This window comes from Tasmannia lanceolata, unplaced genomic scaffold (genome assembly GCF_043159265.1).
Source record: "Tasmannia lanceolata isolate RefF3 unplaced genomic scaffold, GAP_Taslan_0.1 ptg000002l, whole genome shotgun sequence".
Taxonomy (NCBI): Eukaryota; Viridiplantae; Streptophyta; class Magnoliopsida; order Canellales; family Winteraceae; genus Tasmannia; species Tasmannia lanceolata.
Window position 1 is genome coordinate 24,012,178 of NW_027518679.1, and position 15,898 is coordinate 24,028,075.

General features: G+C 52.4%; 1 protein-coding gene across 1 annotated transcript; it reads left to right on the forward strand.

The window, feature by feature from the left end:
- The first annotated feature begins 13,087 nt into the window (after positions 1-13,087).
- Positions 13,088-13,732, forward strand: LOC143889792 (uncharacterized). Its single transcript, XM_077394148.1, has one exon. It carries the CDS (start codon positions 13,088-13,090, stop codon positions 13,730-13,732), a length of 645 nt encoding a protein of 214 aa, XP_077250263.1.
- Positions 13,733-15,898: the final 2,166 nt, after the last annotated feature.

A 15,898-nucleotide genomic window follows, 5' to 3' on the forward strand; every position in this document is an offset into this window, starting at 1 on the left:
AAAAACGCGGTTTTCAGGAGATTTTGAAGTCCGATTTCGATAATTCTTTCGCCATTAAAATCGTTGATTTTTCCTCTTTCATTTAAGCCCAATGTTGCCATAGAAATATTATTTTCAGAATTTTTGACCAATGTGAGCCGTCGGTTTTTAACAGCGAATCGTTTTTCCAACCGTTGATCAAATTGACGATTCGATTGATCCAACCAACTTAATCAATTTTTGATGAATGATCCTAACCTTTGAAATATGAATTTTGACAACAATTAAAGTACTGAAAGCACTGTTGTTGATAATTTGGTTAAATTATTTCGACGGCTCTCGTTCACCCACATTGATCCGTGATTTTTCACTGGGTTTTTGCTCATTTAAGTGACTCAATGTTTAATCTGAATTTGAGATTAACCTTGATCGATCCTATTTTGACTAAATGATCACAAATTCTTAGTAAGGAAAGACACCCAGGTTAAGATCTGCCCTTGATCTAACGATTTACGGAAATCGGGTCTCGGAATGGAATCAGGTCCCGGGCTGTGAAGTGACCCTAGCTTATTTTGTCCCGATTGATGATCCGTAAAGTCAGATCGAGATATTAATGACTTAAAACATATAAATCCATGATAGAGGGGCTCTCACATGGATTTAACACACTAAATTCACCAATCAGGGTATTTTTCAATTTTTCGGATCTAATCATCTCACCAGGTACATCTCTTTATCATTTCGGTTTTTAGAAAATTTGAGGATGCATACTTTACCAATGAAATTCCACGGATCAATATATTAGGTTATTGTTGGTTAAAGTGTAGCAAAATGAGGGTGTCTACACCTGCATGTCACATAAAGTTATCATAGTATAAGAGATCTCAAAATATAACAAGAAACATGATTGTTAATTCAATGAGAGGTCCATATATTTGAGGCATGATGGTTGATCTAACAAGTAGAACTATCCATGGAGTGTTTAGTACTAGTGTTTATATAATATCATATGGGACAGAATATGTTTGGCCCATACTGGTGTCCATGTATCATAGATTGTAGGGTAGTGGAGGAAAATGTTTTAATGTCTCTTTTGCCTTGCAACTAAGTGCATGCATCTCATGTCTCTTTTGCCTTGCAACTAAGTGCATGCATCTCAAGGCCCCTTTTTTTCAAGACAAATCCTTGTGAAATTGGAAAGGATAGCAAACCCCTTGTACCCTTAGCATTGTCATAGCAAGCATCTTTCCAACTTTGGAGTACATAGACTCTGGCTACACCAAACGCAAGTTGAACAAAGGTCTCTGCTTAGATGGAATTAAGGATTGTGATTAGAAGTAGGGTTTAGTTCAGTTTAGGGAGTTTCTTTGGTGAGGTGTGGGAGTTGGCTCAGTGATGGCGTCGGAATCCGGGTCCGCGATCGCGCGGTGGGTAGAGAGCCTCCGCGGGGCCTGCAATCACAAACAAAGGGGTCAGGGGGTCCGGGATGGGTCCCGGACAACCACTTCGACACCCAAGTTAGATTCTTGGCCAATCAATATAAAGAACAGCGAGAAGAGGAGAGGGTTCGATCAGGTTTACCAAGGCCAAGGCGCAGATTCTTGTCTTGGTGTGTGGGTGGAGGGGTCGGAGGGGACTAACAGGGAGAGTGGGATCAAGCTCCCCGCCTCCTCTGTTGTTGCCCTGCCTCTTTCTTTTTCAGTTGTCTTGTGGGAGATCCAAAAGAATCTTCCTCTCTTCTTCCCTTCTCCCTCTTTTAAGGGGTGGCGTGCGGACCTTTTCATCATTATGGAGAGAAAACCTTCCTTTGTGGGGTTGGGCTGTTCCCCTGTTTTGACAGCGCGCGTGATTTTGTTGGATAATCCCTTCCATAATTTGTGATGATGAGGTTTGGACGGCGAGAAGGTGACATGTGTCGCAATCGCATGGTCTTGTGGTTTATCAGCACCTTTCCTCATGATGGTTAGGCTTCATTGGTGCATGGACGACACGTGGCGAGATTTGAGAGTAGCGCCGTATTTATGTTCCATCATAACACCCCCTTACTCCTTTGGTCCATTGAATGGGCCAAGGGAGTAATGTCTGGTCAAGCGATGCCATGGTGAGGGCATTTATGGGGGCTCCGGAGTACGAGGAGACGTGCCGTTTTATCCGGCGGTTATCCCCGAGAAATGGTAGCGTCATTACGTGGCACCCGGTCGGTTACCCGATAGGGAGGAGACACGTGTCGGGTGGGTTGCCTTGTTTCGAGACACAAGGGTTTCTCCCTCGAGCTTAAAAAGGAAGACCATCCCGGCATTCTGTCATTGCTTTCTTTCTGAGATAGGTGTTTCTCCGCACCTTTTCCCTTTTTTTTTGGTAACATGTCTGGTTCCCCTTCGTGGGTTAGGGGCAAAGCCCCTCTTTCTCAGGAATCGTCGAGTGACACTGACCTGTCCTCCGACTCGGAGGAGGACCTTACGGCCCGCCGGAAAAGGGCTAGGAGGGACTCGGGCCCTTCCTCGGGCTTTCCCCCCCTTCGTCTTTCCTCCTTGCCTAGGAAGGACAAGTCGTCTCGCTCCCGTATCGCCAGGGAGTGGTCTTTTTTCTCCAGGGCCTATCACCAGGGGATGGAACTGCGTGGCCGGGTTTCGAAGATGGGTAAGGAGATTGAGGATTTGAAGCGGGAAAACGAGGCATTGCAGAGAAAGGTTCACTCCCTCAACGAGCAGCTGCTTGAATATGAGGTGGACCCCTTGCTGGAGAGCTCCTGGGAAGAGGAGAGGGACCCTTCGGGAGAGGAGTCTTCTTTTGATTAGTTTCTGGCTTCTCCTATTTTCCTGTTTCTTTTTCTTTTCTTCCCCTTTCTTGTCGGGGATTTTGGGGCCTGCGTGCCCTATGTTTGGTTTCTTATCCCCCCCCCCTTTTTTGTAGGCCTGTGGGCCAAAAGGACGTGAATGGATGGCTTTTATGAGTTTGTGCCGTGTTTCTTATGCTGCTTTTCCCATCTGTTTGGTTGCTTTTCCACTGTGTTTGGTATATATTTTTCTTATTCCGAGGATTTGTGACGCTTTGCCCGATCCTGCGCGGGGTTCCGAGCCTTTACCTAGCGCGTTTAGTTTCCTCCGCCTGTTGGGTTCGTATGTCGAGCTCTCATGCAGTGACTCTGGGTCCGGGCGCGTATTTTTCCTCTAGTGGCTTTGAAGTCGGATCCCTTCCTTTTCATTAGGTGGGGAGGGGTTGAAACTGGACCAGCGCGGGCGATTTGAAGTCTGAGCCCTTCCTTTGGCCAGGAGTCGAGGATTCGAAGTTGGGCATGCGCGGTTGGTTCGAAATCCGAGCCCTTCCTTTCACTCGGTAGCGAGGATTTGAAACTGTGCACGCGCGGGTGGTTCGAAATCCGAGCCCTTCCTTTCATTAGGTGGGGATGTTATAAGGATGGCTTGTTGGGGAAGTTATTCGGCGGTAGGGGTAGCAATGTCTTTTCAGTTGGGGGGGGGGGGCGAATGGCGCTTCAATTTTTGGCAGTTTTCTCAAATTTCCCAATCGGCACCACGTCTGCGCGTCCCATCCGATTAGACAGGGAGGGAGATTAATCGACGCGTGTCAAAACCCTAGCTCTTTTAAGGCCTTTTTAGGGATTTCATTCTTGTCTTATTTCTTCGTCTTTCTCGGGTGAAGTGGGCTTCCTTCTGCGGCGATTTCTCTGGGTGCTGCTCTTCACCAACTTCTCTCTGGTTTTTGCCCTTCTTCGTTTATCTGCCTCGGTGAGTTCTGTGCTTTTTATTTCACCTGACATTTGATTATTGTACGATGCCTGTCGCAACCGGTTCTCAGAGTCCGTCTTCCGAGTCAGTAGAAGTAGTGGAGAGGGCTCCGCCAAGGAAAAGGAGGCGGTTGGTAAAAGGCGGGGGCGGCGGCTCTCGAGATGAACAGCTGCCCAGGGAGTTGGAAGATAGCTCCAGGGCTTTTGGATCGTCGTTGGGGGCCGCTCCCTTTGAATCTCCCACTCGAGCTTCTTCTGCTCGTGAGGCGGAGATTAGGGACATTCGGTCTGGTGCCGTTATCTGCCCCGGTCGGGTGGCGTCCTGTAAGAGTTCTTTGGAAGAAGGGGCGGCGGAGAGGATTATGAGGGAGTTTCACATTCCCGAGGATTACGGGATTAGGGTTCCTTCTTTTAGGGATGGGGTGTGCGAGGGCTCTATAGAGGAAGAGGTAGCTTTCTACGTGGAGGCTTTCAGGGCGGGGATTAGGTTTCCGCTCTTGGGTATCATAGTAGAGGCCCTCGAGTTTTACCGGGTGGCCCCCTCCCAACTGGCGCCCAATAGTTGGCGTACTCTCTTGGCTTTTGTGGCCAAGGCGGGTCTTCACAAGATTCAGCCTACCCTCCATCTGCTCAGGAGTTGCGTTGCCCTTAACCCATTCGTGAAGGGGGAGGACATCTGGTTGTACCTGACCCAACGTCCTCAGGTGAAAATCGCGGCGAACTTACCCTCTTCCATTAAGAAGTGGAAAGAGGAGTACGTGTTTATCATTCCTTCGCCGGACGTTGGTTGGGGCTTCCCTCGTTCTTGGAGGCGCTCCGTTGAGTGGCGAAGGAAATCCCTCCCTGACGAGTCCGACTGTATCAAGTTCGACTTGGAGAACCTTGCCTCCGGGGAGCCTATTGATGTTTCTGAGTTTAGATGGGAGAGGGGTTTGAGGAGGTTCGGTCTGCTGGGTGCTATGGAGAGGAGGGCCCGCTGCACGGGCGAGGAGGTGGGGGAGAGTTCCGCTAGTCATCGTGGTGAGCCTTTTTCTCTGGGTTTGTCCCCCCACACTCCCTTCTTTTTTTTTCTTTTTTTTTTAGCTGTTGTTTTCTTTGCTCTGAGTTGTTGTTGCTCTTCTGTTTTTGGCAGCAGGTATGTCTTCATCTACTAATGCTGGTAGGGGAAAGGGGATTGCGGCGACGGCGGAGAAGGGTCCGGCTAACCGTCAGAAGATTCCTTCCGGCTTTATGGCCGCGGCCAGGAAAGAGCGGTCGCAAACTAGGCTTCCCCCGTCCGCGCCGTCTAGCTCTTCCGGTCGATCGGTCGGAGAGAGGGGTACGGCTGGGTCTCCTCCCCGGGAGTTGGAGCCTCCTACCAAAAGGGTTGCCCCTTCTTGCGCTAAACAGGGGAAAGCCGGCCGTGGGGCCCGTCCTCCTATCGCCTTTGCGGAGGACATGTCGAGTCGGCTGGAAGGGTCGGTTATGACCAAGCTGCTTCTGGAGCAAATGGAGTTTTCCTCGCAGTGCTACCGGGCGCAAGGAGAATTGTTTAAGCCTGACTGGAAGATCGGCGTTGAGGATGGTGTCCTTGGGAATCCCTGGGTCGGGGTGGAGCTTGGGTTGATGACCGCCCTTCCTGGCGATGAGGCTGAGTTAGAAAGCTTCCCCCGCAGGGCCCTGGGGGCCCGGTACCTTCAGTCGATGTCCTGCGTAAGTACCGAGTGGCTGGCTTTTTCGCTTGCGTTTTCCCTTTTTTGTTGCCTTTAAGACTGCACGCGGAAATTCTCTAATGGTTTGCTTGTGGCGGGGGCTTTTGTAGGTTCAAAGTTACGCCAGGAAGATGCTGTAGTACATGGTTGAGGACGAGTCCGAGATCGGTGCTTTCAAGGACCGAGTTCGCAAACTGAGTAAGGACCTGGAGAAGGCCCAAGCTGAAAAGGCAGCGCTTGACGACACCGTTTCTCAACTCCGGGGGGGACTCTAGCTGGCCGAGGACGGGAGGAACCGTGGGGAAAATAACTTGGTAGTCACTCGCCAAACGTATGCTGAGGAGCTGGTGAAAGCGCGGGAGGAATGGCGAGATTCTGAGGAGTTTTTCAAGGCCGCAGCCTCGTTCAGCGTGGATATTGAGATAGATGCTTTCGTCGAGTGCCGGCGACGCGTTCGCGAAGTTGATCCTTCCTTCCCTCTTGAGATGTTCGTACACGAGGCCGAGGAAGCCGTTCCAAAGGATCTTTTGCCGGAGCCAGTGGATACCACGAGACCGGTCGAGGATCCGGCGGTTGCCCCGGAAGCTGCTACAGTTATTGAAACCTCTGCGGGGGCTCGGTGAGGCTCGGATGCCTTGGGACTTTTTTTGCTTCTTTTTATGGTTCTATCGACGTGCTAGGTCTGTAATAGCTATTTGAACTCTTTCTCCATATATATATATATACACACACACACACAATGCGTCGTGGGCCATTTGAACTTTCTGGTATGTTTCTTCGCGGCGGGTTGTTAAATCCTAATTTGGTCGGCGAGAATACTTCTAGTACGCCTCCGTAGGGCGTCTCATTCTTGGAAGGGCCACCTTCCCCTCGAGTGATCAGCTCAGGGTTAATGGGTCCTGCCTGCCCTTTTAAAAAGGGGAGGTATTTTTTTTTCATGGGTAGCGTTTTAGGGTATTTTTGGGGGGATCAGCCTAGATGCTACCTCTGTCCCACTCCCTGTCTTTTTCCGGCCTTTTATTCATCATAGGCCGGAAAGTGGAGATGCGCATGGCTCAGGTGGGAACACTATTCCATTAATTTGTAAAGGGTAATACATGGCTTTGTTCTGAAATAGCAAAAAGAAAACAAACAAAACAACCGTCATAACTTAAATGAAAACACGGACCTTACCCTTTCTTTATACTGGTAAAACTCTCGGAGGTTATCCATGCTCCAACTTCGAGGGACTGGGGCCCCGTCGAGGTGCTCAAGCTGATAGGCCCCGGGGCGTAGCGCTCGAACGACCATGTAGGGTCCTTCCCATTTCGGTGCGAGTTTTCCCGTGTTTCGAGGGTCGGATACCTCCGCCCGCCGTAGTACTAGGTCTCCGGGCTTTACCATGCGTTTTTTCACTCGGGCGTTGTAGTACCGTGCCACCCTTTGTTGGTAGGAGGCGGTTCGGAGGAGGGCTTGCTCTTTTTTTTTTCGAGCACGAGATCGAGGGCGTTCCGGAGGAGCTCAGAATTTCCCTGTTCGTTGTAGTTCTCCGTGCGGAAGCTGGAGAGGCCGATTTCCAACGGAATGACCGCTTCGGCCCCGAAAGTCAAACTAAAAGGGGAGTCCCCGGTTGCGGTCCGTGGCGTCGTCCGGTAGGCCCAAAGGACTCTAGGGAGTGCTTCTCCCCAGCTCTTTCTAGCTTCTCCCAATCGCTTCGATACTCAGATTATCGCAGAATCTGCCGAATTCAGCACTTATGAACTGGGGTCCGTTGTCTGTTATGAGTATTCTTGGAATGCCGAAGCGGCAGACCACGTCATGATAAACAAACCTCTCTGTTGCTTTTGAATTTGGCCTCGCCATTGCTTTAACTTCGACCCACTTGGTAAAGTAATCGATAGCGACGTACAACATCGTGTGCCCCCCCCCCCCCCCGGGCCTTTGGGAACTGCCCGAGCAGGTCCATGCCCCACATGGCGAAAGGCAGGGGCCCTGCCACCGCGGTGTACGGGGTGGCCGGTTGACGGGGGGTGGTGGCGAACCTCTGGCACTGGCTGCATTTTTTGATGAATTCCTGGGCGTCTCTCTTTTGGATCTCCCACAAGACAACTAAAAAAGAAAGAGGCAAGGCAACAACAGAGGAGGCCGGGAGCTTGATCCCACTCTCCCTGTTAGTCCCCTCCGACCCCTCCACCCACACACCAAGAAAAGAATTTGCGCCTTGGCCTTGGTAAACCTAATCGAACTCTCTCCTCTTCTCGCTGTTCTTTATATTGATTGGCCAAGAATCTGGCTTGGGTGTCGAAGTGGTCGTCCGGGACCCACCCCGGACCCCCCTGACCCCTTTGTTTGTGATTGCAGGCCCCGCGGAGGCTCTCTACCCACCGCGCGATCGCGGACCCGAATTCCAACGCCATCATATTGGCACCATCCGTGGGACTCGAACCCACGACCACGTGGTTTTTTTATATATACAATGCGTCGTGGGCCATTTGAACTTTTTGGTATGTTTCTTCGCGGCGGGTTGTTAAATTCTAATTTGGTCGGCGATAATACTTCTAGTTCGCCCCCGTAGGGCGTCTCGTTCGTGGAAGGGCCATCTTCCTCTCGAGTGATCAGCTCGGGGTTAATGGGTCCTGCCTGCCCTTTTAAAAAGGGGAGGTTTTTTTTTTCATGGGGAGCGTTTTAGGGTATTTTCGGGGGGGATCAGCCTAGATGCTACCTCTGTCCACTCCATGTCTTTTTCCGGCCCTTTATTCATCATAGGCCGGAAAGTGGAGATGCGCATGGCTCAGGTGAGAACGCTATTCCATTAATTTGTAAAGGGGAATACATGGCTTTGTTCTGAAATAGCAAAAAGAAAACAAACAAAACAACCGTCATAACTTAAAAGAAAACACGGACCTTACCCTTTCTTTCTACTGGTAAAACTCTCGGATGTTATCCATGCTCCAACTTTGAGGGACTGGGGCCCCGTTGAGGTGCTCAAGCTGATAGGCCCCGGGACGTAGCGCTCGAACGACGCTATAGGGTCCTTCCCATTTCGGTGCGAGTTTCCCGGTGTTTCGGGGGTCGGATACCTCCGGCCGCCGTAGTACTAGGTCTCCGGGCTTTACCATGCATTTTTTCACTCGGGTGTTGTAGTATCGTGCCACCCTTTGTTGGTAGGAGGCGGTTCAGAGGAGGGCTTGCTCTCTTTTTTCGAGCACGAGATCGAGGGCGTTCCGGAGGAGGTCAGAATTTCCCTGTTCGTTGTAGTTCTCCGTGCGGAACCTGGAGAGGCTGATTTCCAACGGAATGACCGCTTCGGCCCCGAAAGTCAAACTAAAAGGGGAGTCCCCGGTTGCGGTCCGTGGCGTCGTACGGTAGGCCCAGAGGACGCTAGGGAGTGCTTCTACCCAGCTCTTTCCAGCTTCTCCCAATCGCTTCTTGAGGCTTTGGAGCAAGATTCTGTTAGTTACCTCTACTTGTCGGTTGGCCTGCGGGTGTGCTACGGAGGCGAAACTGTGTTCGATGCTCAGATTATCGCAGAATCTGCCGAATTCAGCACTTGCGAACTGGGGTCCGTTGTTTGTTACGAGTATTCTTGGAATGCCGAAGCGGCAGACCACGTCATAGTAAAAAAACTTCTCTGTTGCTTTTGAATTTGGCCTCGCCACTGCTTTAACTTCGACCCAATTGGTGAAGTAATTGATGGCGACGTACAACATCGTGTGCCTCCCCCCCCCCCCCCCGGGGGCCTTTGGGAACTGCCCGAGCAGGTCCATGCCCCACATGGGAAAAGGCAGGGGCCCTGCCACCGCGGTGTACGGGGTGGCCGGTTGACGGGGGGTGGTGGCGAACCTCTAGCACGGGCTGCATTTTTTGACAAATTCCTGGGCGTCTCTCTTTTGGATCTCCCACAAGACAACTAAAAAAGAAAGAGGCAAGGCAACAACAGAGGAGGCCGGGAGCTTGATCCCACTCTCCCTATTAGTCCCCTCCGACCCATCCACCCACACACCAAGAAAAGAATCTGCGCCTTGGCCTTGGTAAACCTGATCGAACCCTCTCCTCTTCTCGCTGTTCTTTATATTGATTGGCCAAGAATCTGACTTGGGTGTCGAAGTGGTCGTCCGGGACCCACCCCGGACCCCTTTGTTTGTGATTGCAGGCCCCGCGGAGGCTCTCTACCCACCGCGCGATCGTGGACCCGGATTCAGACGCCATCATATTGGCGCCATCCGTGGGACTCGTCAAGTATTGAACGCCTTACAACGATGAGAAAACACACACAACAGCAAGAAACAGGGGTAATGACCAGGAGCCAGGCTCAACACGCACAAACCCACGCCTCAAGTTCCCGGGAGCCAAACTCGCCGCTCTCGGGCCGACATCCCGCCTCCAGCACACCGCAAATGGTCCCCACCATGGAAATGATTAACGAACTCCGCCAAGAGCTACTCCAACATTTGCCTCTGCCGGAACCTCTAGCCCCGGGGAGGCCCTTGACAACACATGACCAGAAGGAAGCCTATGACGAAGGTGACGAGGAACAGCCGGGGGAGTGTCATCCCCGGCGAAGGTGAGCACCGGCCCACCGGACGCCCTCCCCATCGGCAAATAGCCCTTTGCCTCCCACAGCCAGGGGGCACCAGCGAAATGAAGGAAAGCAAGCTACGTTCAGCCGCGCTCCCCCTGTCCGGACGACTCGCTTCCAGGAACCACCCCCAACCCGGACAGAGTTGGTAGCAACCTCAGCGCAGTCCCCCGGACTGGACCCGCTAGCGGACCTGCAAAGGCAAATCCGAGAAGTAAAACTGAAAATGAAAAAGCCTTACGCCCACGACATCCTCGATGAGTGGGAGAGGGAAACGGCATCCCCGTTCACCTCGGAGGTCTTAAAAACCCCAGTGGAAGCTGGAGTAGACCTCTCCCATTTCGGTCTGTACGATGGGAGTACAGACCCTCTTGAGTTCCTCCAAACTTTCAAAAGGGTAATGACGCTCCAGGGTGCGTTGGATGGATTTATGTGCAGAGTCTTCACCTCTCTGTTGAGAAAAACCGCTAACAACTGGTACATGAGACTGGAGCCCGACTCCATCGCATCCTTCCACGAATTCGAAAGGAAGTTCAGCGCAAGATTCGCCAACAACCGCCTCCGCCACGATCCGGCGGATGCCCTCTTGGCCCTCCGACAAGGGAAAAACGAGGCCCTAAGAGACTTCATGTTAAAATTCAATGCCGAGCTAGCCCAACTTTCCAACATCGACGTCCAAATAGCGGTCGCAACACTGAAGCATGCCACCACCGAACCGAATCTCAAACTGCACCTTACCCTCAAGCCACCACGGGACCTGCAGGAACTTGAATCCAAGGCTGACAAGTTCGTACGAACGGAAGAAGCCTGTGCACGAGAGCGGAGCCGACCCGGCCCCGAGGAAAGAAAAAGCGACGATGGCCGAAGGGTCATGAGGCAGCTGGCCGGGGAAAGACAAGCAAGCATGAACCCTGTCCTCGTCTTCGAAAGGCTGGGAAGCTCCCCCTGAAGGTTCCCCTCTCCCATGTCCTGCTCGCTATCAGAGATCAGGGTCTCCTGACCCCCCCAAGAGAATGACCACGGACCTGAAGAAGCGGTCCACCAGAAAGTTCTGCGATTTCCACAGGGACCACTGCCACGAAACCGACCATTGTTTCCACCTCAGGCTCCAGTTAGAAAAACTGGCCGAGGAGGGGCATCTAAATCAATACCTCAGGAGCCCTGTCGAAAACTCGGGCGAAGCCCATCACCCTGCCAATGAACCCAGAAGCAAGCGCCAATCACGTAGTAGGCGCCGGTCCAGTAGCCGCCGCCGATCCAGTAGCCGACGCCGATCCCCCAGCAAGTATCACTCCCGGAGCAGACACTGGTCCCGCAGCAGGCACGACACACACCGCCACCAGCGCCCCAAAAAAGAAGAGCCCCCTGAACGCCCGCAGGCCCACGAACAGCCGCTTACCATCGTCGGAAAAATCAACATCATCGCGGGTGGACCCACGGCGGGGGGACCAACAGCTGCTGGTCGACGAGATAGCACGCCAATGCTACGCGGCAAGCTTGAAAGGAAGCAATGCCCCGGCCGGAAACTTTACGATCGGGAGCGAAGACCCCCGGGAGCGGGCCCGTTCGATCAGAGGGGAGCCCACCGAGGAGCTAGACTCCATCCCTATAGCCGAAGATCAACCAGAGAAGCAAGTCCGGATTAGTTCCTTGCTAAAAGGTGCCTTACGAGACCAAATGATCAGTTTCCTCAGAGCCAACAAAGACGTGTTTGCGTGGTCCTCTCAGGACATGCCCGGGATACCCAAGGAATTGGCCGTTCACAGGTTAAATGTAAATCCGACCCTCAAACCCGTCCGACAAAAAAAGAGGAACTTCGCAGTAGAGCGCCAAACTCACATAAAAGCCGAAGTGGAGAAACTGCTACAAGCCGGATTTATCAGAGAAATCTGGTACCCCGAGTGGCTGTCAAATGTGGTCATGGTCAAGAAAACCATTGGGGGCTGGCGGGCCTGTATAGACTTTACAGACCTAAACCGAGCCTACCCGAAAGACCCTTACCCTCTCCCGCGTATAGACCAGCTCATCGATGCCACATACGGGCACGAGCTCCTCACCTTCCTAGATCCCTTCTCCGGCTACAATCAGGTAAAAATGCACGAACCAGACATCCCAAAAACTACGTTCATCACCGATTAAGGCGTCTACTGCTATACCGTCATGCCCTTCGGGTTGAAAAATGCGGGGGCCACATACCAGCGGCTCGTAAACAAGCTATTCCGGGAGCAGATCGGAAGAAACGTGGAGGTGTATGTTGATGACATGCTAGTAAAAAGCTTGGAAGCCTCCAAACACATCTCCGACCTTCAAGAAACCTTTGTCACCTTGCGGCGAGCCCGGATGAAGCTGAACCCCGCAAAATGCGCCTTTGGGGTGACTTCCGGGAAGTTCTTAGGGTTCATGGTTAGCCATAGAGGCATCGAGGCCAACCCCGAAAAAATCCAGGCCATCTTGGACATGGAGCCCCCGGCAACAGCGGTAGAGGTACAGCGGCTCGCGGGAAGAATCACCGCCCTTGGCCGTTTCATGCCCAAGTCGGCGGAGAAATGTCAGCCCTTCTTTACGCAGCTAAAAAACATACAAGAATTCGAATGGACCCCGGCCTGTCAAGAAGCCTTCGACGCATTGAAACAATAACTCCAAACATCGCTCGTACTACCCAAACCTGAGCCTGGGGAAGAACTATTTTTGTATCTAGCCATCAGCCCTACGGCGGTAAGTGCGGTATTGGCCAAACAGAACGACAAGAAGGAACACCCGGTGTACTATGTAAGCAAGACCCTCCACGGTGCGGAAGTCCGGTACTTGAACATAGAGAAATTCGCCCTCGCAGTTGTCAGCACCGCCCGCAAACTCCGCCCCTACTTCCAGGCCCATCCCATAATACTTTTGAGTGACCAACCCCTCAGGAGGATTCTCCAAAAACCGGAGACCTCGGGCAGGATGGTAAGCTGGGTCATCGAGTTAGGAGAGTTCGACATACAGGTCTGACCGAGGCCAGCCATTAAATCCCAGGCCCTTGCTGACTTTATAGTGGTATCCACAGCCCCTGCCACGGAACCGGCAATAATGGAGAAGACCAGGGGCCCCACCGGGCAAACGGCTTGCGAAGACATGGGGCCCGACCCAACGGGACAGAGCGGCGAGATCCACTGGACCCTGCACGTGGATGGCTCAACAAGTAAAACGGGACGCGGGGCAGGAGTGGTCCTCCACGGCCCCGACGGATTCACAGCAGAGTACGTCCTCCGGCTAGATTTCACAGCCTCCAACAATGAGACTGAATACGAGGCCTTATTGGCAGAGCTGAGCCTAGCTGCGGAGCTCGGCGCAGGAAAGTTAAAAGTCTATAGCGATTCCCAGCTGGTCGTCGAGCAAGTAAACGGCGCATACGAGGCCAGGGGGCCCAGGATGAAGAGATACCTCCAGAAGGTAAAAGAGAAGCTGAAGAGAATGGGGGAAGTTGAGATCCTCCAGGTACCGCGAAACATGAACAACCGAGAGGATGCACTGTCAAAAATGGCGTCTGAAGAAACCCATGACTTTGGTATCGTGCTCACGGAGATACTGCTCCACCCCAGCATCGATGAGGTTCAAGTCTTGAAAATTCCACCAAGACCAAACTGGATGGACCCCATCATGTGGTATCTAAAAGACGGGATACTGCCCGAAGATAAGCTAGAAGCTCGGCGCCTAACCGCAAAAGCCGCCCACTACGTGCTCCACGGACCCAGGCTGTACAAACGGTCGTACACATGACCATACCTCTGATGCCTGGTACCCTCCAAATCAGAATACGCACTACGAGAGGTACACGAGGGAATCTGCGGAGACCACGGAGGTGGCAGGATCCTAGCCTAGAAGATCGTAAGGCATGGCTACTTTTGGCCCACAATCCTCAGAGACGCCCAGGAATTCGTCAAAAAATGCAGCCCGTGCCAGAGGTTCGCCACCACCCCCCGTCTACCGGCCACCCCATACACCGCGGCGGCAGGGCCCCTGCCTTTCGCCATGTGGGGCATGGACCTGCTCGGGCAGTTCCCAAAGGCCCCAGGGGGAGCACACGATGTTGTACATCGCCATCGATTACTTCACCAACTGGGTCGAAGTTAAAGCAGTGGCGAGGCCAAATTCAAAAGCAACAGAGAAGTTTTTTTATCATGACGTGGTCTGCCGCTTCGGCATTCCAAGAATACTCGTAACAGACAACAGACCCCAGTTCGCAAGTGCTGAATTCGACAGATTCTGCGATAATCTGAGCATCGAACACCGTTTCGCCTCCATAGCACACCCGCAGGCCAACAGACAAGTAGAGGTAACTAACAGAATCTTGCTCCAAAGCCTCAAGAAGCGATTGGGAGAAGCTGGAAAGAGATGGGTAGAAGCACTCCCTAACGTCCTCTGGGCCTACCGGACGACACCACGGACCGCAACCGGGGACTCCCCTTTTAGTTTGACTTTCGGGGCCGAAGAGGTCATTCCGTTGGAAATCGGCCTCTCCAGCTTCCGCACGGAGAACTACAACGAACAGGGAAATTCTGAGCTCCTCCGGAACGCCCTCGATCTCATGCTCGAAAAAAGAGAGCAAGCCCTCCTCTGAACCACCTCCTACCAACAAAGGGTGGCACGATACTATAACGCCCGAGTGAAAAGATGCATGGTAAAGCCCGGAGACCTAGTACTACGGCGGGCGGAGGTATCCGACCCCCGAAACACCGGGAAACTCGCACCGAAATGGGAAGGACCCTATAGCGTCGTTCGAGCGCTACGCCCCGGGGCCTATCAGCTTGAGCACCTCGACGGTGCCCCAGTCCCTCAAAGTTGGAGCATGGATAACATCCGAGAGTTTTACCAGTAGAAAGAAAGGGTAAGGTCCGTGTTTTCTTTTAAGTTATGACGGTTGTTTTGTTTGTTTTCTTTTTGCTATTTCAGAACAAAGCCATGTATTCCCCTTTACAAATTAATGGAATAGCGTTCCCACCTGAGCCATGCGCATCTCCACTTTCCGGCCTATGATGAATAAAGGGCCGGAAAAAGACATGGAGTGGGACAGAGGTAGCATCTAGGCTGATCCCCCCGAAAATATCCTAAAACGCTCCCCATGAAAAAAAAACCTCCCCTTTTTAAAAGGGCAGGCAGGACCCATTAACCCCGAGCTGATCACTCGAGAGGAAGATGGCCCTTCCACGAACGAGACGCCCTACGGGGGCGAACTAGAAGTATTCTCGCCGACCAAATTAGAATTTAACAACCCGCCGCGAAGAAACATACCAAAAAGTTCAAATGGCCCACGACGCATTGTATATATAAAAAAACCACGTGGTCGTGGGTTCGAGTCCCACGGATGGTGCCAATATGATGGCGTTGGAATCCGGGTCCGCGATCGCGCGGTGGGTAGAGAGCCTCCGCGGGGCCAGCAATCACAAACAAAGGGGTCAGGGGGGGTCCGGGATGGGTCCCGGATGACCACTTCGACACCCAAGTCAGATTCTTGGCCAATCAATATAAAGAACAGCGAGAAGAGGAGAGAGTTCGATCAGGTTTACCAAGGCCAAGATGCAGATTCTTTTCTTGGTGTGTGAGTGGAGGGGTCGGAGGGGACTAACAGGGAGAGTGGGATCAAGCTCCCGGCCTCCTCTGTTGTTGCCTTGCCTCTTTCTTTTTCAGTTGTCTTGTGGGAGATCCAAAAGAATCTTCCTCTCTTCTTCCCTTCTCCCTCTTTTAAGGGGTGGCGTGCAGACCTTTTCATCATTATGGAGAGAAAACCTTCCTTGGTGTGATTGGGCCGTTCCCCTGTTTTGACAGCGCGTGTGGTTTTATTGGATAATCCCTTCCATAATTTGTGATGATGAGGTTTGGACGGCGAGAAGGTGACACGTGTCGCAATCGCATGGTCTTGTCGTTTATCAACACATTTCCTCATGA